The following is a 23,582-nucleotide window of genomic DNA, read 5'->3' as shown; positions in this document are numbered from 1 at the left end:
TCTTTAGACTTTTTTTCAAACATATTCAAGTTGAATTTGTCCACAGCGGGAAGTGGACAGAGAACGAGATGACAGGCTCAACATTCACCCACACCTGCTTCATCTGGTTCAGGGTCACGGGGGGCTGGAAAACCATCCCTGCCCATCTATCACAGAGCTTTGATGTGAACATACCACTGAATTTTCCAATAAATAACACTGAAGCATATTTGGGTCTGGAGTTTTAAACTTCTTAGTTTGGCAATCTAATTAAATTAAGGTCAGATTCAGTGAATCAGGCATTTAAAAGAAATGGTAAATAACAACTTGCCAAGAAAATTACAGTGCATCTTTCCTAAAAGCCCTATCTGTCCAACTTACGCACGCAGCACAGCAAACCGTGAAAGCAGCCAGCCGAGAGAAACATTCAAGAGTGTTTTGTTGGACCTGTGAAAGCCGCTCGAGCGTGATGCACGAGCCTGCCACCACTCCCCTCCTCTCCTCTCACAGCGGCGTGTTTAAGCCCAACTGCTGCATCTCTGTGTGAGGTTCGTCCAGTGTCAAGCTGTGGAAGGAGCGGCGGACGACAGGAAGGCCATCTGTGCCAAGCTGTGGCACACTCCGTCTGTGCTAATATTTCCTCACAACGCATAAAAAACTCTGCATGGACACGTATGCATGTACAGGAGAGGAGCACACGTGCATGACAGCACCTGTTCAGTGATGCACGTTCATCCGTTAACCGGCTGAGTTAGCCTCGCCTCATCCAAGACAACAAGGCTGCTTTCACTACTTTAACCTCAGAATGATGTGACCGTCTATAGCATCATATGAGCAACTTAAGACAGTCATCACCCTTGCAGTTAAGTCACATGAAAGCATGCAATTATGTCTCAAGCAGAAGCTTTAAATTAAGGTCACAGTGGAAAAAGTTTGACGCCGGTGTAAAAACACGGGGCGAGACAGAGAGAGACACAAACATCTGATGATAATCTCTGATAATGTGTTTCTTTTTCATGTGGAAAGATCATTAGAGATTTTATCATTTGGTTTATCAAGTGTTTAGAGGTTAATATATGATATAATATATGTTTTTCCTCATAGACTGCTGTCATATCTCACTTAAACCTTTGACATGGATAGTAAAAAATTCAAAATAATACTTTAAATCTTTCTCCAACAAGGTTAAGAGGTCAGATATTTCTATATACCGGTATTGTAGTGGCCACTCACTAGCAGGACACTGTTTAGTTTCAGTAGGTTAGAATTCACAAGAATCTAGCCGTTATTAATGATGACGATGTGTTTTCTGTTAGTGTTCTGTTACCGTTGGTAACGGGCCGTTAAAAAAAACAAGAGACTGGAATAAACAACACGTTTTTTCTTCGTCCAGAAAAAGCGTTTCTCTGCTCTTTTGTTCCCAAACTCCAGTATCATGGAATTCTTTACCACTGCCTAAAACTAAATGAACACCTTGGAATATCATATGTATAGGATACCGTACACGCACACACACTTAGGGTGCTTTCACACCTGTGGCCCGTTTGTTTTGTTCCGATTCAGGGGCTGAATCGATACAGTTGTTCCGTTTCTCGTCTGTGGGGTTTGTGTTCACAAGGCAAACGTCTGTACCGTTTCAAAGCTGTTAACAAATTCCATGCTCTAACCAGCTGCTCTCTGATTGGTCAAATGAACGCGGAAGGAGTTTCCTCTTCTGTACCCCGGGATAAACGACACGCCCCTTTCAGCGCAGCGCAGACCGCAGCCGTTGGCTTTGGCTGATTTATGGTTCCGCGTTACACCAACGCAGAGCCTACGGAGTAAAGTACGGCGAAGGCTCTGCGTCGATTTAACGCGGAACCATAAATCAGGCTTTACCCATTCATTTATGTGCGCTTGGCGCAGAGCGGAGCCCGGCAGCGTGCGGACGAGAGGCCGCCTGCTGCAGCCGGGTTTGGGCTGCGCAAACCCTGTCCGAATTGAACATTGTTTAATTTCAAACAATGTTTAATTTGTGCCGTCCTGGGAAGACATCTTGCACGTCCAATAGGAGAGAAGGTGGTGGAGGCTGCACCGACTCCTCTCCTTGCGCCGCGGCAGCACACACACAATGAATGAATGGAGTTTTATCGGTTGCTGTGTGGATCATGTTCTCACTCCAAATAAAAAAAATGAACCGTTTCAGGTCTCGATTGGAATCGGGCCGAGACCACCTCTCCTAGGCGATCTCGGAACGCTTGTTTTGTACCGTTTCAGAGCGCGATTGCTGTGTTCACATATGTAACAAATGTTACGATCTTTAGGGGGAAGCGTTCCCTGTATCGGAACAACTGCTTGAAACGGTACAGGTGTGAAAGCACCCTTATACAGATACATATACATACTGGACAGGGTAAGGTGTATTTTTCATCTGATTTTCATGGCCTATGTGATGTTTTACTGTATATTGGAATGTTTCATGTATGTTTTTTTGCTTTAAGATAATGATATTACATGTACGGTAAAGTTTAATGTATGCTTGTCGTGTTATTTTGTTGTCTTTCTTTATGTCTTGTTTTTAACTGCATGTTTTAAATGTATTGTTTTTTTTATGTGGACCCCAGTAAGACTAGCTGTGTTTAAGGGCATAACTAATGGGGATTCTTACAAATAAACCAACAAATATTAACAATGTAAACCTGATGGTGTAAAGCTGGTGTTTGACCTCTTGGCTAAGTGCAAAACAGGCCCAGTTTCTCACAGTCACGCGCTACGTAAACATCTACGGAGACTCCTTTCAAAGTGTGCATGTAGCTGAAAGCATCAAATCAGAGAGAACATGACATAGAAGACTGTACCGTTCAAGTTGATTTCTAATTACAACAAGCTCGACCTGGGGAATACACCACCATGAAATATTCACCAGGCACGTGCAGGTGGGCGGAAACGTGCTGCCAACCCGCTGGAAACAACCTTTGGAGCAGATTACTCTCATGAAGGCTGTCCTTCTGGGCATGAAGGCAGTGGCAGTATGGTTAAATGCAGACGTTTGGCTGCATAACCGCTGATACCCGGGATGACAGAGCCGGCAGCCCCTTGATGTTCTCTCTCCATGTTGTGGTTTTCAGAGGAAAAATCCCTTTGACGGGGGCGGGGGGGTGTCAGCTTTCTCTGATTAAAGTAGTCCAATACATGCAGAGAGAAAAGGGAAACCATTTGTTGTTCTCCATTTTTCTGTGGATCAGAAACTTCTAACACGCTCATTAGGAAACCTACAAGGCTGGACTTTCACTGTTGGAAGCTACTGGGTGTCTTTAAACGCTTACGCTACCCATGCACAGCTTTTACCAGGCTTTTGTTTCACCTCACAACTGGTACTATATTTTCACCTGTTTCAGTTTTAGCATTTCTGAAATTTAATGAAAACGTGAGCAGGTAATTTGGAGGCCCACAGATGCATCTTCCCTCACGTAGGCCAAGCCACGCCCCACCAGGATGAGGGAATATGCATTTTTATTGTTACTTTGTAAAACAGTTATATTAGCACCTTTTTCATTGAGATACTCCTGTGTGTCATCCCAGTTTAGCGCGTGGCCTGATATTTTTTATATTGACTGACCTGGGGTCAGGTGTATCAAGTTGGCCCCGTCAATAACTCACCAAAGTGGGTACATTGACTACGTTTGCATGCAGTCAATAACCCTTTTCTAAACGGGAATATTAGCAATAACCCGGTTGTGCACGGCCATGTAAACACCAATAACCCCTTTGAATAACGGAATTTGCTCATATTCCGGTTTTTAAAAACCCGAATATGAGCCCTGGGTTACTCCTTTTCTAACCTGAATATTTGGTCATGTATAGTCTAATGGGATTTCCCCATCAAAAGGAACAGGAATTTGTTTTCTGCGCATGTTCTTTTCGCAAAGAATCTTGGTCTTTTGAGTCCAGGAAGTTCTTATAAACACGGAGAAAAGCAAGACCAGGAGGAGACTAATCACTTCATAAATGTAATGAAGGATATGAACATTTCTGCATTTGTAGACGGTAGAAAGTACCGGGATAGAGGGATTTACAAAAAGGTGAGCGAAAAGTTGCGCGATGCAGGATTTGTACGAACGCCAGACCAGATCAAGCTCCGCTGGAAAACGCTGAAAAAAGAAGAACTACAGGGCCAAGAAACAAAACGGTACCAGCGGGTCCGATTATCCACCGTGCTGCTGTTATTGTTGTTGTTTTGGATTTAGATACAAGAAGAAGAAGTGGAAATGACGGGAATTGCGTCATGACGTTCTCTGTGCGTCGCTATGATTAATTACCATGTATACAGGGATAACCCCGTTTGCTCAAGCATGGAAACAGATTATTCCCAATGTTTCAGTAACCCGGAATACTGACCTTAAAGGAGCATGAGGCTCCTTTTAAGAAATGAGACTCTCTAGCGCCACCCTTCGCCATGACGGCCGTCGGGGGTACTGCAGCCAACAGCTAAGCCGGCACGGGAGAAGGGGGAGAACGCGCATGCAGCGTCATTTGACGTCACATCTGCAGGACAGCGCGGGAAATTCCGGTCACAATTGCAGCACATTTTGCAGCACACAGCCTGTTCAAGGTAACGGAGAGATACGCTAGAAGACTCATTCTTTTTGGTTTGGAATGCTTCATCTGGGGCCTGGGAGGGGCTTCACAAGTTCCTCATCCTCCTCACCACAGAGCCAAGGATGCAAGAAAAGAAGCTCAGGTCATTAACAAGTTGAAGAGCCTAAAAAAGTTGATTTGTGCGTTCAACTTCCACAACGGCAGGAGTGGCAGAGGAAGACCGGACTGGTCATATTTTGATTTGTGCTACACAAATCCACCTCGCAAATCCCGTTGCCATCCAGGGTAGCGTGGAGTCAGCTCACGCTCCATCTCCTGCAGCCAGAGCTGCGTCTGCCAGCTCCTCTGATGCTGGTGAAGCCAGCGGGGCCGACCACACAGACAGCAGGGCTGTCAGGTCACGCAGTCCTGGCCTCCTGACTGGTCTTCCCTCCTCGCGACTCGGGCACCGGGGACGCAGTAACACACTTTGCATTGAGCACAGTTTCTTTGTCCCACGGAAAGTAATGAGGTCCAATAGAAAAACATAATTCCCACTGAAATGATTCATTTCAACTAGGAAAAACACAAGCAAAAATAAAAAGCGGTCAAGTATATTAACAGCTTGAGGGAGGCAGTGATGATGTCAGTTAAGCAGACGTGATTCAGAGTCTCCCGACCACAAGCACATGTGCTCAACAGCCGATGCAGCTCTCCTGTTCAATATGCTGACAGCCGTGGCCGGGCTTTCCACTCGTTTCTTTCAATGCATCAGCTCTCCTGTAAACTGGACGGACAGTTTTAATGACAAATAACCTGTGGCCGTTAGTCCAATAAGCATCAGGTGTCCCAGAAGCCCAACACCATTAAACCCCCCCAAACTGTTTCTGTTTCCACTAGGACCTCGTCTCATACGGTGTCCTGCAAACCTAAACTTATCAGGCTGCATGACGCAGTACAGCAGAGACCTTGCAGGGGCCAGAATGTCTTTGAATATTTTAAGGAAAAAAAGAAAGAAAGGAAAATCTGAGTGCGGGATGAGAAAGACTCAAGGCTGTTCATTTGTCTCCTCCCTGAATAACCAAAGCTTAATCCAGTGACGGATAACTAAATAATTCACTTGTAACTGCTAAATTCCTCCAAACCTGATCTTATCTTCAATTCTAACACAAGTATCATTATTTTTGGCCAGATAATATCTACTAAAAAATTCTGAAGTGCATTTCTTTCCCCCAAACAAAATGTGCAAATATGACCATTTTTGAATGTGAAAATCTGCATAAATCAACTGGCGATAAGACGTGACAGTTGAAATGACAACGAAAAACTAAATCTGAATCGACACATATTTACATGAGACACTAAAAACACAATTAGGTGAATTTTCATCTAAAAAAGAAAATAGTGTCAGACACCAACAGATCTAGGTCAACTAGTCTGAAATTCATCGTTTGGAGAATTCCCCAGATTCATCAGTCACGCATGAATAATCCATGTCCAGATTTCAATTAGCCTGCAAGCGAGACTCATCAATATGTGTGTGTGTGTGTGTGTGTGTGTGTGTGTGTGTGTGTGCCTGGAGCCAACACTCATTTACAGATGTCTATATTAAGTAAAAACCCAAACAAGCTCCATCTGTTTCATCGCCACCTCTCTCAAATTTGTGACACATCACGAGTGGCCTGATTTTACCTCCTCTCATGTTCTCTGAACAAATTAGCTAAAAGAAGCTGATGTGTTGATGTGAGGAATGTAGTCATCTGTTTTTAAGTGCAAAAAATGCAGTAAATATTGTTACTTTTAACTGATAAATATATGCATAGACGATCCTAATCTTTACCAGTCCTACCATCCTTTTCTGTGCTGTGGGAAGCAGCAGCTTAAAAGAGGTTTATTTTTAGATGACGTGAAAAATCTAAATACTGCAACTATAAAAATGTAAAAGCTTTTTGTTTTTTTGGGGGGGTAAATGAATTTAAAACTGGAAAACATTCTTTTGAAAGCTGCTCTGTAACCACACAAGCCACAAGTCAAAAGCCACTACATGAGCAATTTCCTTTCCCATGGAATCAAATACTTGACCTGTGAGTTGATCAATACATTTAACTGCCCCTTGTGCTACGCGTGTCTTCTCCATAGTCCGATACGGATGATGGACTTGACCTTGCCATGGCTTCATAGCTATAAAAGTATGGTTTTTATTCTGTTTTCACATAATAGAAAACAACATACAAAGGAATAAACGGAGAGCTGTGCATCAGCTGTCCGACTGGTGGACAGAAACCTTGCTGATGAAAAATACAGAGCAATTTCTCAGGCAAATGAGATTACAACGCTGATTTATGAAAGGCGTCACCTAAATGACCCTCTTATACATGAAAAGAGGCTATTCAGGAGGACTGTGTGGTTTTGTTTGTGCACACACGCAAAGGCTGCATGCATGAGTTTTTAATCACGATCAGCAGTTCTCTTGGTTGATTTTTGTAATCACAAGCCTAATGCAGCCAGGGTCACACAAATAACCGCAACGGGATCAAGTGTGGCAGCGACGCAGCACGTGCACGAAAAATAATACCCTTCCACTCAGCTGAACCTAATCAAATAAAACACATTAACAGCTCCTCCACTGAGCTGTCCTGGTACATTTGCAGCTGGCATGCTCCAGAAAAGAGCAGGACAATTGTTTACGTACTTTTACCCAGAATTTTTTCCAAAGAAAACATTGAATAATAAAAATGAAGGTATTTGTCATAAAAATCAATGTTATGGAGCTCATGATAAGCAGTGTTATGTAACTGGTTATCAGCTTAGTGAGTCAATAGCACAGGTCCACCGCCGGTCGAGAGATTTTTTTATGTAAAAGAGGGACGGTTGGCACCAATTGGGTAAATTATTTGGGGCTGCATATCATCTAAAAAAATATATATAATAAGATGCATCAATGTTGCAGCAGCAGGCAAAGCCAAGAAAGACAAAATTTAAGCAAAAACTAAAAAATGAAACTGAGTGCATTTACTTCATTAATTGACCATACAAATATTACTGCTCAAACAATTAAGCACCAGTAGACCTGTCTCGTGTAAGTGTGAGAGATATTACAGGAAACACAACCTCCCATCTGTGAAATGGCTTGATAAAAATGCCAACAGAGACACAATAAAACTATCTCACTCTTGTAGCCTGTCTTTACATTTCTGTTGATTTGATGGTGTACGTTATCAGTCCTCCCACTCCGTTTCACCTCTCAATAGTATAATGCCTCAAATTTTGGAGTAGTACTAAAGTCTGAGAGGATGTGAAGTTTTCAAAACTGCAGAAAACTCCTGTTTCAATTTGAGAAGCAGACAGACAAATATTCAACTCTTCTATGGAAAGGAGGCGGAGAGGTACTGCTGAAGACTCGAGACAGGTCCAGTTCACCGGTGATGCTTAAATCTGCCAGAAACTGTCAGGATGTCTTACAATACAGTTCCAGAGGAGGTGCCCGTCGGTTTCAGTGAAAAGGCACAGCTTTCTCAACATAGAAAGAGCAAAAAAACAGCATAACCCAAACTCTACAGCTAAAACAAAAACCCTCTTCTTACAACATCTGCATCTATTAATCAAAAACATGAGAACACTACACATGTGGACATCCAGGACCAGCTGGTTAAAAGGTTATCGGAGCTCACACAACCATAGGAGAGTAATTTAGGCAAAGAACTCAAAATTCCCATAATACCACAGCTCCAACAACAAACAACAACATGCAGTACCCAAAGCAGTTGCAATCCTGCATACAACTAACACTCCTGGAAAGTAGTAACGTCCATTTTGGTAACAGAGGAGCATTTTTCCTGAGCTCTGGAAAGAGTCCCCAAACTAAACAGCTTTGTGTAAACTCAACCTGGGTACTGAGAACTGCTGCACAAATATACACACATGCAATTCTCAAATGCATGTCTGTCATGGAAAACCAAAGTGTTTAGGTGGTCTAACGCTGGACGTGGACTCATTATCTACAACCTGATATCCTCTTTCCTCATTTTCCGAGAAAACTCTTTGCTTTAATACGCTGTGACCTCCTATTAACAAGCTACCCAGGCCTGGCCGGGGGCAAGTTTGGTTTCCAAAATAAGCCACCATGTGATAAGGGAAGAAATGAACCAGCTTTGTGGCGCTGAAAGGACAATGTTGAACCTTGAATTACCCCCTCATAAATACTAGTGCTCCTACTTATTTTTTGGGCTTTTATTTACATTTCACATGATGTCCCAACTTCTTGGAAGCAGATTTATGCCATCATGCTGCAGTCGGTGGCCGTTAGCACTCAGTCATGAGGAATGTGCAGTATCCTCTTATGAACTGTCCATGTTTACTGTTCACACAGCCTGAAAGGATACACCATCAACAGATTTATGGGTGAAGGGATTTAATGCATGCAACTTCTTCCCAACTATTCATTTGCTTATACGTGGCTGTATTAACAAACGTGGTACAGAGAGGAGTATTCTAGCTGTGGAAAGCTGTACGACATCCAGACAGGGTCAACAGTTTATCACCCAGAAAAATGAGTAGACTGCTCAAGGCATGAAACCGACTCCTACTTTGTCTATCTTTTCTTTTTTAGAAAGCTTAAATCCCATATTTGTGTTTTGTATTTGTTGGTCAATTTGATGTTTTCCTTGTGAGCATTTAAACCCAAAAGGAGATTTGTCTGTTTGGCCGACGTCCCGTGGTGGCAGTGGTGATTAATGTTGTTGGGAGCTACAGGTAACATTACCAGTTCATACTGAGACTGTATTTTAATTGACTAAGATCAACCCTGAAGATACAAATAGCTTGAACTGTTCATTCAAGAGTTGAAAATCACAATTATCCAATTATTTGTCAAAACGAAGAAGGTGTGTTTAATGTCTGCTGGGCAATGTAAATGCAAGGTGTGTTATTGCCCCCCCCCATGTTGAGGGGAGGGAAGATGAGTCAGGAGGTGTTATCCGTGTAGGTGCGGAGAATGACGTTTCACTGCTAAATCGGGAGGATGATGGAGAATAGTCCCGTGCCACAGGTGGATGGTGGACTGTGCTGTGGCGGCAGCATGTGAGAGCAGACGGACTGAGACTGCAGTCACCGACATTTGCTCGGCCTGCTGCCATCCCTGTTATTACAGTGATCAGCCGTGTCCTTTTTTAACAAACGTGTACTGTTTGAGGCGAGTTATTGGCGGGGCCGGCTCAACATGTGACCCGGTGTCAGTTAAAGGTGAAAAGGACATTAAACACGGGGGTATCTGCGGATGTAAAGGGGGCTGCTGCAGGGTTGCTTCCTGCTACACATTTCTAGACCCCTGTGGTGAATGTTTTGGGTCATTAGTATGATGCATCAAACAATCACCCGACAGTTGGATGGTGAAAGTTTTTCTGCAGATAACTTGATTATGTTCCCTTAGAATAAGGACGCAAGCTTTATTCCTTGTGGTAGATGTATTCCCACAACTGTACTTGACAGCGGGGGATGGTGGAAGAAAGCGTTGCTCTATTTTCACCACATGAAAGCCACGTCTCCGTCTACATGACTCAATTTCCATTTCATCCTCTATAACAATTGATGATCAAAAGCCTTCTTTTTTTTTCCTGTACAAGTGAGTTTTTTTAAAAAGGGGAAGCAAACTTATGTTCTCTTGTCTTTTAGAAGCTGGGCAAATCTCTTGATTCTTTCAGCTTGATTTGTGGTTCTACATAGCAGCTATGAACATAGCCAAGACCTACGGTTCTCTGTAATGATGCCACCAAACCTTAGGCGGTGGAGCTGGTTCTTTTCTGCATTGCTGTAGCTTCCTTTTGTTTATTTCCTTTACGTAGTTCGGACACGCCAACGGGGCAAATAGAGCAAATCTAGCGCGAGTTGGAGCTGATGAATATTGAGCAATAATAATAATCTTAACTTGCACTGCAGCAATCCAACTTTCTACACAGCTTGAAAATGTCAATGAAGACATAGTAACGGGAAATACAAAGCAGAACAACCTTTCCAAGCAAACCAATCACACCTGTTACACTCCACGTCAGTCCGACCACAGACTGTAAATATTACTGGACAGACTATCCACTAAGCCACCCATATGTTTTCTGGAGAGAAGTTTTTGAAGCCCCTATCTCCTTGTCATGTGGAGCACCTTGTTCCAAATAAGCATATCAAATAGCCAGCTGGAAGACGGTCACTGTATGTCAATCAAAGTGAGCTGTGGCTACAAGCTCCTTCAGCTGGTAACATGTGGGAGGAGCAGCAGCGCTGCCAGCAAATGTTATGCACAATATCCCGTTTCAGATGTTGTTTTGGGGGCGTAACCAGAAAGGACAGCTGCATTTAGGCGGCTCTGGGTTAACCTGCCAACTGATGCTCACTAAGCCCTGTAGCATGTTCTGTATGATGTTATACATCAGATTAACTTATGAGGAAGTGTTGGGGCTGGACAACAGTAAAGCCAATAGGAATTCTTTTTGGATTCATAACATTTTTGAAATAATAATTGACTGTACATTTAATTAAACCTGGAGAGTCTTTGAAATGCCCCCAAAAGAGCTCATAGAAGTAAATGAGTAATTAATATTTCAAGGTCACTTTTCTTCCCAAGTGTGTTCCTGCCAGGAAAAAAAGGCAAAGAAATCTCCATGTTTTGGAAGCCACATTATGTAAAGTGTAAATGTTTGGATGGTTTTTAAAAGTCAATGACCCAATTCAACCGTTATATACACAACAACATTTCAAAGCTCTAGGTGCCCAGATGCCCAGCAGCAGCTGTGCTTTTACAGTGATCACACCTTACGTTTTCAAAAAAAGATGTTCTCTATGAACCACAGCTGCCTCCCTTTAGTTGTTCGCACAGGTCAGAGGTCACTCAGAGCCACATCAGTGTGTGCTTATGCAAGAGTCACACATATGCGACGTGTAAACGCTTGGTGCTACTCGGATGGCTAAATATTTGGAATTGCAGTGAAAGCCAGTCACAAGATCAGAAACTCAATTAGTCAGGCAATACAGCCTGCTCGCACCCATGTTTCCAGTTCAAACGTTGAACTATTCTAAACTTTCACTGCATGCTATGCAAACAAAAAAAGAAAATAAAAAATTGACTCTGAATTTGAATCTGGCAGCATGCATGACATCACCCTGTTTTCAAGTAAATGAACGGCCTGACCACTGAAACCTGAAATGTTTCTTTGCAAACATGACGCCAGCATCATGGAATGAGCCAAGCGACAGCAGCGTCATTAGTAAGACGGATGCATTTGCGTCGGCTCATGCTTACACACAGCTCGGCTCTGTGACCATCTTCACGGCCAGCTCAGAGGGGGTATCGCATTAATTTCAATCCCAGGAGCTAAAGTGTAACAAAGGTGCGTCACTATCTCGGAAGAGGCTTAAAAATTCAAGAAATTGCACAAAAAGTGTAACAGTCACATTGCAAGAATAACTTTTTGGTGGGGTTTTTTGGCCTTTTGTATCAATTTATGCTCTGTAACTAAAAGTGATCTCTCCTCACTGAAGATTGAGACAATGTGATGCAGATGTAGATGCCTTGCAACTATTTGTGTGTTTTTTTCTCTCCCAGCAACAAGCATTAGGACGGGTTCCTGCTGTTTCACATTTTCTGGTAAGCAGTTTCCTTACTGCGGTGGCATGCTGGGATGGCTTCCTTTCCTGCCTTTACTCCCTCTCCCTCACATATCCTTACTAATCACAGGGTTTCCTTTTGGTATGTCAAGAAAAAAACAAGCAAGTATTTTTGACCTCATTATACTCTGATGAAATCACCACTTTCTTGAGGACTTGTTTGACCCGGCCGATACCATACTTTTGTGTGGGTTCGTAATACATTATGTATTATATGTCACATCCAACATCTGTGTGGATGTTTAAACGTAGAAAAAAATAAATCAGTTTCAGTGACATTATCCCCATTAGCTCATTTTGTTACAGACCCCCCCCCCCCCCCCACTAAGTGTCTGTGAATGCACAGTAGAGTGGGCGTATTCTGGTGTTAATGACAGTTGAAATGTGTTGGACATTTCTCTGCTCGCCACAGGAAGTGGATGAACAACCTGCAACAAACCCTGCCCATCATAATCATGCCACCTCCTACGGAAACACTAATTCACACCAACCCCGGTCCAACCCGGAGCATCCTTTTTACACAGAGCCACATGGTGAAAATTGTGCAAATTGAAGGTCAACAATCAGGTCAGCAGACTTGGACCAGGTTAATATATTACAATCATATAGGTAACACCAGGGATTAATATATGGAAAACCTGAAGATGATGGTATAAATAGGGATGACTTCCCAAACAACTACCCTGTTAATCCGGCCAGGCTGTCACATAACCCAGTTTGATGATGTGCTACAATAAAAAGAAGTATCCAGACCTGTGATTTCCTGATATAACCATCATGTATGTCAGCAAGCTCTGTATTAAACTCTAGCCCTGTGTTGAAAAAAAATCGATTTTCCGATTCTAAATCGATTCTCATATTAATTCCTAAAAATCTATTTGTATGTCTAAAGATCGATTTTTTTTCATCATTACAACTTTTGGTATTTTTTTGTTTATGCCCAAAAAAAGGAATGTTTTGTTGGACACCAGAATAACTAGTGCCATGTTTTTGCCTTTATATATGTTTAAAGGTATGAAAACATTAAAGTTTTCAGTTATAATTGTATAAATTGTCTATATTTCATTACTTTATATACTGTTTTGGGGTCACATTTGCATAAAATGCTGAAAAACCAAATTCTCAAAAATTAAAAACCAAATAGACCGAAAATGGAAAAAATTAAAACGGAATAAAAACGATTTCATACGTCCTCTGTTTGCTGCCCTGGATCTGTTTAATAATTCTGTACGACAAGATGTTTCTGAAAGCAGTTATATCAGCATTCTGGGAGGTGATTGGTCCTTACAGTCGTCATTAGCTGCCAATAGAGGGTCTGCATTGACGTCACGTTCCCACTGGACCACACCCCCTTACTCGCACTGAGTGGCAAAAATATCTGCAACTAGTGGAGAAGACGGGATAACAGCCGATTATCAGCTTAAATTAAAGGCAGTTGGACTTGACAGTGACCCGTACAGTTACCTGAAGAACCAGTGGTCCATAGACATTAATATTTGGCCACGAATCCAGTTTCCTGATATTTATATGTACTTAATTTCTACGCTGGGGAAATACACGAAGCAAAGCACGGAAATTCATGATTTGACCGTTTAACGTTAGCTACCCAAAAATCCAACATTACCTGATACAAAATGGGAACCACAAATCCACGTTTCAGTGCCTGGAATCCAGTTGTTTCTGTGAATTGCAGCGATCCATTTGTCTCTCTTAAGCTTATTTTTCCGCTGTCTATAAAACGATAACTCCGATTTCTTGCTAAATCTATGAGTACAGTCGACCCCACAACAGATCTTTCCCATTTTAGATGTTTGAGTTCCTCTGCCACTCAGTCTTTCTGCCACTCAGTGGGCGTAACCCGCTGTGAAGTCACATCTGTGACGTCATGCGCATTCCCTCTATACTTGCTGTTGAATCTCAATACTAGTATTAATATGTTGCATAACTACACAGTCATATCATTCATGCAACAGCTCAAAAAACTGTTTTAATAACACTAACCCAAATCATTATCGTTATCAATATCGAATCGGATCAAATCTTGATAATCGATTCTGAACCCCTAAGAATCGGAATCGATTCTTGACATTTGAATCGATCCCCAGCCCTAATAACACCCCAGCTTAAACTTGTGGGGAGGTTGGTACAGACAACTACATCACACCACAACTGCAATAATGCAATAAGAGCTGTACAAAAACCCAATTGCATGACATGAGGAGGACCCCGGGACCAGCAGAGCTGGGGGTCCCGGGGTCGGGGCAGTGGCACCACCACGGCCCCCCCTACAAATTTGCTGGCCACCCCACTGGCCTCAATAAAAACACTTGCCGGTCGAGTAGATTCTATCATCAGTTATGCGTTTCATCCCAAATCCTTTGGGCCAAATGCATATCAGTAGGTGTTTTTTTAAGTATTTCTGAGCCTAATAAGAAAAAAAATATATATAAATATTTAAAAAATATATATATTATATATTAAAAATGCATATATATATATATATATATATATATATATATATATATATATATGATATATTAAAATATATATGATATATATTATACATTAAAAATGCATATATATATATGCCTTAGGTTTTTACCAACATGGTATTAACCATTTATATATATGCAGACAAGTTAGAAAGTAAAAAAAATAAAATAAAAAAGTATTTCTGAGCATGTATACTACAACAGTATAATAACATCCTGTAATGATGGCTTTTAGTTTTGGTGTCCACCCCAAGAATTGAAGTCTGGCCCGGTGGCCCCCCCTATGAAACATGTTGGAGGCTCCCCCGGGTCGGGGTCCCCTGATCCCCGGGTTTCGGGCTCCCCTGGCCGGCTCACCGTCGATGTTCTCCCGGTCGCTGATGTGCTGCAGGTTGCAGCCCGTGTCGTCGCGGCTGAGCTCCGGCTCGGGCCGGTAGGGCTCCAGCCGGGAGTGGTTGCTCCGCCGGTGCTTGGGGCTGGACGACACGCAGCACGACGTGCTGTTCCCCATGCTGTCCTCGGGGTTAGGGCGGTGGTCCTGCCGGGAGACCACCCTGGTTCCTCGGGGTTAGGGCGGTGGTCCTGCCGGGAGACCCCCCTGGCTCTGCGGGGTGTTAATGTTGCTGGAGCAAAGCAGAGAAAAGGAGAAGAAAAAACCGGGGCGGGGACGCGGATGCGGACCTAATGCAAACTAGGACCCGGTTGCACGCCCTACTTCAGCGCTTTAAACGCCTTTAACGGGGAGAAAGGGGCCATTAAAAGTGGTAAAAACGCCCAGAGACTGAGAGGAGAAGAGTTGTCGACGTCCCTGCAGACCCATTAGATACAGCCCTGCACTGCTGCCCTCGCCTTGGACTGGTCACCAAAGGTCCGGTTATATTCACAAACACATTTTCAGACTCTGATACGTTAACATGGACCAGAGTGAAAATGAAAGCATTATTTTTCTGCAAATTTGGAGCACATATTTAGTTTGCGCTCAGCGCTACATGGTTGCCAGTGGTCTGGGGACTGCTGCTACATCCGCCGCGCTGGTGCCTTCACGGACCCCTCGGGAATCACAGCTATCACAACACAGAGTGGCTGATTTATGGTTCCGCGTTACACCGACGCAAAGCCTACGGCGTAGGTTACGCTGCAAGGTGCGCGTCGCCGCGTAACCTACGCCGTAGGCTACGCCGACGATTTAAAGCAGAACCATAATTCAGGCTTTAAGCGCATTGTATAAAACGGGACATCGCTCACATATGGCAAACACGTTTGATATTAGAGTAATATTAAATATAACACATTAAGAGACGAAATTTAAGTGAACATTAACTTCGACAAGAGTTGTGGTCAATGATGGAATTTTGTTTGAGTTTGACCTCTGACTTTATTTGGGGAAAAAGAGCACACAGCATGGGAGCTCACATCTCCAGGTCATCGTTATTGTCTGTAGTTACGTTTTGTATCGGTTTTTCGTCTCAATATATAGAAAGTAGCATAAAGTATTTTTTTCTGTCAGCACGTAAACATACCACGGCATAGATGGAAAAGGTTCCGGTTCAAGTGGGTGGTTAAAACTGAGGAATAAATACATTCTCACATTAAATATGAAATACCGTAGAGCAGTGATAGTTCTCTCGTTTATGTGTCTACAGTTATTATGATAATTGTGTTTTTTTTTTACTTAAGAAAAAGAAAAAAAATCACTGCACTTCTTGCAAACAGCTGGATGAACTCTGTGCCCCTGGTTATGTCCTGTTTTTATCAATTAATTATTTTACCTTAATTCATGACTCTTAAAACCACAAACTCTGTTTTTTTCTGCAATAGAGTCAGATAGGAGTTACTAAATCTCTATGTGGGCTTCAGAAGGATTTGTAGAAGTGGGTGTAAATAAATGTTGAGAAATAGACCAATCCACCGAGCTGTGCTTGCATGCCAGCAAAACAACTGGGTGTCTTGAGCCATCACTTGCAGTGTTTTGCAGAGAGATTTTCTTTATGGTGTCACCGGTGGAATGATCAGGAGCGGTGCTGTGGTGCAGCCTGCTGGTCGAGAACAGGAATTACTGGTTTCACAGAGGATGCCGGCAAACAAAGATCATTTTACACCCATCACCTAAGGGGAAGTCACTTCCGTAATCCTAAACTTTATCTGTAGCTGTTTCAAATGCCCTTCTTTTTTTTCAAAGCAGCCTACTACCAGTGACTTCATAAAGGTCATAAAGACATGGCTGTAATTGGTCCTAGAAGCACATGCCATTATATTTGGGTCTGTTTGTGTAGTTTGATTAATTGGCCGTGCTTCCAGAGATCCAGTTAACCTCTAACCAGCAGTATTTCCTGCTCCCGATGGGTGAATTCCACAGGTTTAGTCTCTCTCATGGTAGGTTTTGTTACAGATTGCATAGGAATATGGTTTCACAATAGGCCCAGGTGCAAGTCAAGTCTCAGAGGCACTGGATTCTTATTGCTTTTATTTTATTGCTCTGTCTCTGCAGAAAACCGTGTATAGGAGAGATGCACGTCTTCAGACAAGAACCAGGAGGGCAATTTTAGCAGTAACTTTTCAATCTTTACTATTTATGTAATCTTCTTTTGGCCATATCTTGTCAAACCAGGACTCTACTTCTCCCTGCAGCTGAATCATATCAGACTGACAGATCTATTATAGATAGAATTATTCTACCAATGAAGGAGAATGACATTAATGAAATAAAGGCCACATTTTCCTCTCTCTTTGCACATCTACCCTCCGCTGGTGAAAAAGCTCACCCCACTTTCAGAATGCACAACGTGATTCAGGTGCAATTTTTCCACACATCTCTGCAAACAGCAACAAAAGGCGTAAGAAAAGTGAGATGATCAAACTGCTAAGCTTCATCAGTGACAGTCCTCAGAATCATCAACTGAAGGACAGAACATCATGGAGGAGTTGGATCACATCTTCAGTCATCTGGGGGGGCAGCACCAGAGCTGGGGGCTTAAAGACACTGGTTTTGTTCTGGAGTAGTTTCTGGAGCCTCTGGGGCTGAATGTGTGAAGGAGGAAGAAGTGAAGAAGATCATCAACACTTCTGAGCATCCTCCTCACAACGCAACGATTCAGCAAGACGCTCTTCAGTCAGAGGCTTCTTCAGATCTGCTGCAACGCAGACGTTAGAGGAGGTTTCCTGCCTGCAGCAATAAATTAATCTTTGAAGAGGCTTAATCATGACGACTGCAACAACAATTAATTTCCATTTAGGGATTAATAAAGTACTTTTGATTTTTTTTAATCAAATGCCCCATAAAATGCTGACGTGAATTAAAACAGTAAGTTAATACTATAAGAGCAGCTCCACAAATTAATGTATTTGTGAGAGTAACTACTATTTACACTCATGCACTTATATGTAAAAAAAAAAAAAAAAAAAAACGTGAGCTAGTGGTAAATTGTGCTCATGTAGATGAAGAACTGATTTTAACAGCTCTCTAAGTTAAATATAATGGACATACGTAGGTCCAAAAGACTCTGAAGTCAAATTAAATCAAATACACATTTTGTTTAACCTCTAATGATTGCACATTTGGGTTTGTCACATGCAAACATCCTTAGACTAGTGAGAGATAAAGCATTTCATTGGAGGCAAACCACTTGAGACGGAAAGTAAAATGCAAAGCAGTGAAGATGACACCAGCAACAGTGTATTTATATGTCCGGCTGGTTCAATATCAGCAGCCCAACCCTCCGAATCTCCGTCTCCTAGGTGCTCGGTGCTCCCCAAGCCTCCTATTAAAGGTCTGCTCAAAGGTCCTCAGAGAACTTCCTGAAAGGTCTGACCTGAGTGAGGATGTTTTTGCTGTTGGTGGTACACAGATAATTATGAGCCTGACGCACTGACTTCACTGTGCAAACACATTAAAGATTAAGGATGAGGAGTGTTTGGTATTCCGGTTAATGCCGTGGCAGAGAAACAGACAAATGAAGCCCCCACCTGGTGAGAGGAATCACTGATGGAGGATGTATTTTAAGATCCAGTCTGCTCTGCCAGGGCTCGTTTTGATATTCCGACAATGCCATGCCATTTTCAAGACATTTGATATATTCCACCTTCATTAGCTGACTCTTCCACGCAGCTTCCCTTAAAGCAACAATAAAACATACCCTGGAAAAAAATAGAAACCAAAATATCTCGGCTTCTCTCCCAGACTCATCAGAAAGTTTATTCCAGCAATAAATAACAAAGCAGGTTTAGGCGAGGATCATTTGGACGCTATTACCACTGGGCCCTATCTTGGACTGAGCTAAATAAACAAACAAAAAACAAAAAAAGACAAGATTATTCACAGATGTCTGGTTACAGTAAGAAAAGGAGAAAGAAAAAAGAAAGATATCCAGAAATCAAAGAACTTTAATCCAGTCCCCAGCCACGCATATGCCATACATGCTAAATATTGAAACTTGGTCTTTCTATCCTCCAACAATATTTTATAGATGTTTAACAGGCAGACCTAAGAAATCACAGGTCCTTAGCATTAACATTTAATATAAGACAAAACTTAACAAGTTTGCTTTAAGATAATACTGGTTGGTGATCTAATGTGACTGCTCTCTTGACCTGTTCTTCATTAAGCGTAACTCCTGTTTCAGCAGGGATCCACCACACGTTTCTGGAGGCTGCCAGTGCTGGCTCCTGCTTCTTCCTGGGGGAGGATGGAGGTTCAGTTGTGCACCTGATAGTCAGCGGGGAGACCTGTGGATGTGAGAAGACAAATTGAAGATCATGTCAGACTACCAGATCAATCCAGCTGCCTCCAAATTCATGACCAAGTTAGTTTGATATTTTATAGATAATGTTAATTTTTTCATTCTTATTATTATCTAATAATGAGTAACAATATATATATTATTTTTCCCAAAGATTTTATATTTTATTTTTTATTTGGCTTTTTTGTAAGCTGTACTTGAAAAACACTTAACAGTCAAAGAAGATGCAGATTAATTTCATTGTGTATTCAAGTTACTCAGTTTCCACTGCAATTGAGCTCATAAAATGAAAACCTCATGGTCTGAAAGTGGGCTAAAGTCCTACACTGTACTTGCACATTAGCGCTACATGTACTACTATTCTTTTTTGTCTTTTGTTTACAATCTAATTTGTTTATCGTGCTAACTTGAAGCCCTTCCACATATCACTGTTATGAAGCAATCAAAAGAACTGAGGACATAAAGGTATGCAGTTGTTTGTACTTGTGGTTTGTTGGGATTTTTTCACTTCCGTTTCTTTCTTAGTGGAAACATCAGATTTTAAAGGTCAAGCTGTGCAAGACAAATGCTAAATACAAATGGAAGAGAAAGGATTGACACAACATGCTGTTAATTGAGTTCTTGTAAGAGCTTGCTGACTTCAAAATGTGTAAATCCTGCACCCTTTAATCAGGTAAATTGTAGTTGCGACTCAAGACGCTTGCAACGCCTGAACTACTCGTCTGTATATGCACCACATTACAAACGAGATAAGGAAAAACACTGGCAGATTGGGATCACAGTCCACTTTCTGTTTTGGCTTCTTATGACTCGTCTTATCTGAACTTGTTTATTGCTATCTATTTGCAAAGCGACCAACCAGGGCCCCCGAAGGCCGTCGGTGCAAGGGGCGTTCCCAAGACCAGCAGAGATAGTTACAGTATACATCACATAACTCTCCTCCGTATGACCCCAGCCCCTTATGGGTGGAGACAAAAACTCAATATACAATACAATATAAGCAGCATGCTGACCCCCCCCCCCCCCCAAAAACACCAACAAAAAACAAGTGGCATCATGCCTAAAAGTTGCTCTCATGCTTTGCTCATGAGCTGACAGATGTTCTCAGCTCCATATTCAACCACTCTCTTAGCCAGAGAAGTGTCTCCTCTTCCTTAAAAAGAGCCACCCACCTGTCTGAATTTATTTTTTATTTAACCTTTATTTACCCAGGCAAGCAATCTAAGAACAAATTCTCATTTGCAAATTTTTTATTTTATTTTTTTTATTTAACCTTTATTTAACCAGGAGAGAGTCTCGTTGAGATTAATAATCTCTTTTACAAGAGAGTCCTGGCCAAGACAGGCAGCAACATGGTTACAAAAACAAATAACATAAGAACAATTAAAACAGTTTTAACAAAACAGTAAACAGATCGCAAAAATAGTCAAAATCAACAACAATCAAAGCACCTACAGCTAAATGTACTTGCTTCCAAGTCTTTCAGGAGAACTTTAAAAGCATCAAGTGAGACCAGATCTCTTAATTTTAAAATTTTCTGCAACTCATTCCATGCATAAGGAGCAGCATAGCTGAAGGCCCTACTACCTAGTTTAGTGCGGACCCTAGGTACAGACAATAAAAATAAGTCCTGGGAGCGAAGGTTATGACTCCCAGTGCTTTTTTGAAAAACATAATTTCCTAAGTAGAGTGAAAGTAGGCCAAGAATGGCCTTATAAACAAAGACATGCCAATGATAGAGTCTACGGGTGGACAGAGCAGACCATCCGACCCGAGTGTACAAAGAGCAGTGGTGAGTACGAGATCTAAAATTTGTTATAAATCTCAATGCTCCATGATAGACAGTATCCAATGAGTGAAGACATAGAGCAGATGCATGCATGTATAGGACATCGCCGTAGTCAAGCACAGACATAAAAGTGGTGGCAACAAGTCTCTTTTTGGCTTCGAAGGAAAAGCAAGCCTTATTTCTAAAATAAAAACCCAATTTTAGTTTCAACTTTCTTACAAGATGCTGAATATGAGGCTTAAATGAGAGCGAATCATCAATTATGAATCCAAGATACTTAAATTGCGATACAGATTCAATCTCAGAACCCTGAAAAGTAGTGATGGACGGGAGATTCACTGGCTTGGATTTTGCATTAGAAAACGTCATGAGTTTTGTTTTGTCAGCATTTAAAAGAAGCTTCAACTCAAACAGGGTACATTGCACAGTATTAAAAGCAAGCTGTAGCTGACAGAGTGCCTGATTTAAAGTAGGCGCAGAACAATAAATCACTGTGTCATCGGCATAAAAATGAAAATTTGCCTCAGCAGCATTTTGATCAAGACAGTTGATATAGATAATAAAAAGTAAAGGCCCAAGGACCGACCCCTGGGGCACACCATTTGTAATATTAAGGGGGCTGGAGGTGACACCTTTAGCCTGCACACACTGTGATCTACCTGATAAATAATCTCCAAACCACAAGACAGTCTGTTCAGAGAGTCCAATATTCACAAGTCTTTGAATAAGAATAGCATGATCAACTGTGTCGAAAGCCTTAGACAGATCAAGAAAGAGGGGTGCACAGTGTTGATTGTTGTCTAAGGTTTCAATGAAATGAAATGCAGCCAGAACAAAGAGCATACGCACTTTGAGGGGAGAGGGAAAGGGGAGTGCTAGAAATAAAAAACAACGTTATATAAAATTGCATGATAATACAATAAATATGTACAATAAATATAAATACAGAAACATTGAAAAACATTAAGAGATTGGGATGTGGCAAGTCAGCCTTATCAACAGGTGCAAGAGTCAATAAGTGAATAACGACAGGCAAGTGGCGCTTGCTCCAATTATGAAGTGCTTTGAGAGAGTGATGCTGATCCACTCAAGACTCAGGATGCTATTTACTGACTACAGCTCAACGGCCTGCAGGAGGGAGGATGCCACTCTGGTGACACGGTGTCATGACAACAACCTCACCCTCAACACGGACAGGGAGATGATAGTGGACATGAGGGAGTAGAGGAGGCCTCATCAGCCACTGCTCATCTGGGGACAGGAAGTGGAGAGGGTGAGCAGCTTTAAGTATCTGAGGGGTCCACATCCGCGAGGACCTCACTTGGACACTGAACGCTACACTGCTGGTGAAAAACGCTCAGCAGCACCAGAACGTCCTGAGGAGGCTAGGGGAAGTCTGGCCTGTCACCAAAGATCCTCAGTAACTTCCTTACTTAACAACAATAGGCAGTCCTGGTTCCTGTTTCTGGTAAGTTTACTAAAGAGTTAAAGAAAGTAAAATGAGAGCTGTCTAGCTTTAGGTAATACATGAAGAAGATGCAAATTAAAAAATGTGGAAGTGACTTCACTGAAGATCAGTCAAAAAGTAATCAGTTCTGATGTTAAAAGTCATGGTAATCAAATGTGATGCATTTTTCTTAAATTACAGTCAGGAATACATAAGCTGAAGAATAAATACGGTGTATATAAGGGATTAATAACATATATAAGGGACCGGTGGGAACCGTTCATCCACTGGAGGTAGACCTCCAAAATCTTTAAGTTGGATTATCACCAGTCAAATTTGATGGGTTGCTTTCATCCAAAAAGGGCCCATGGGGTTGGCAACATCCTTAGACGTGTTACTCTCATCTATTACCTAGTCATTTGCATCTTATTGATCCTTGGGAAATTCCGAACATTCCCCTCCTCAGGGATTCTTGGTGAACACTGTTGTGGCCACACATGGATTTCTTGTGGTTCCCTGATGTGATGTGGATGAGGTGTGTGATGAAGTGTGTGATGAGGTGTGTGACACTTCATCCACAAATTGGGGAGGACAACCTAGACAAAAATTCAGCTAATTTTAGTTTTAAAAAGATCAGGCCATCATGGAAAGTACTGCAGACTGGGTTTTTTTCTTAGATGAATCATTACTGTGACAAGTCCTGTCTCCATTTAGGGAAACACCCACAGAAAAGTACACAAACAGAAGAAGAAACGCTCTGCTGGGACTTTCTTCTTCGGCAACATGCTCCATGGACACATCTCTATTCATTGTAACACTTTAAAACCAAAGACAATCACAGATATAAGTTGCGATTGAGTACATACAACAATGTTTCATGTTCTCAGAGGGCAAGTTGCAGATCTTTCTTTGAAGCTCTGGCATTTGGG

At 42.0% G+C, this 23,582-nt stretch overlaps 1 protein-coding gene across 2 annotated transcripts in view; it reads right to left on the bottom strand.

Moving 5' to 3' along the window:
- Positions 1 to 15,705, bottom strand: part of ccny (cyclin Y) — a 39,270-nt gene extending 23,565 nt beyond the window's left edge. For both annotated transcript variants that reach the window (XM_061713101.1, XM_061713102.1), the window contains exon 1: positions 15,039 to 15,705. In XM_061713101.1, the coding sequence (XP_061569085.1) occupies positions 15,039 to 15,192 (154 nt within the window). In that variant the 5' untranslated portion in view covers positions 15,193 to 15,705. The remainder of the gene's footprint in view (positions 1 to 15,038) is intronic.
- Positions 15,706 to 23,582: the final 7,877 nt, after the last annotated feature.

Source organism: Cololabis saira, chromosome 22 (assembly GCF_033807715.1).
Source record: "Cololabis saira isolate AMF1-May2022 chromosome 22, fColSai1.1, whole genome shotgun sequence".
In the NCBI taxonomy this organism is placed as follows: domain Eukaryota; kingdom Metazoa; phylum Chordata; class Actinopteri; order Beloniformes; family Belonidae; genus Cololabis; species Cololabis saira.
The sequence above is the reverse complement of the archived record's forward strand: the minus strand, read 5'-3'. Positions and strand labels throughout refer to the sequence as shown.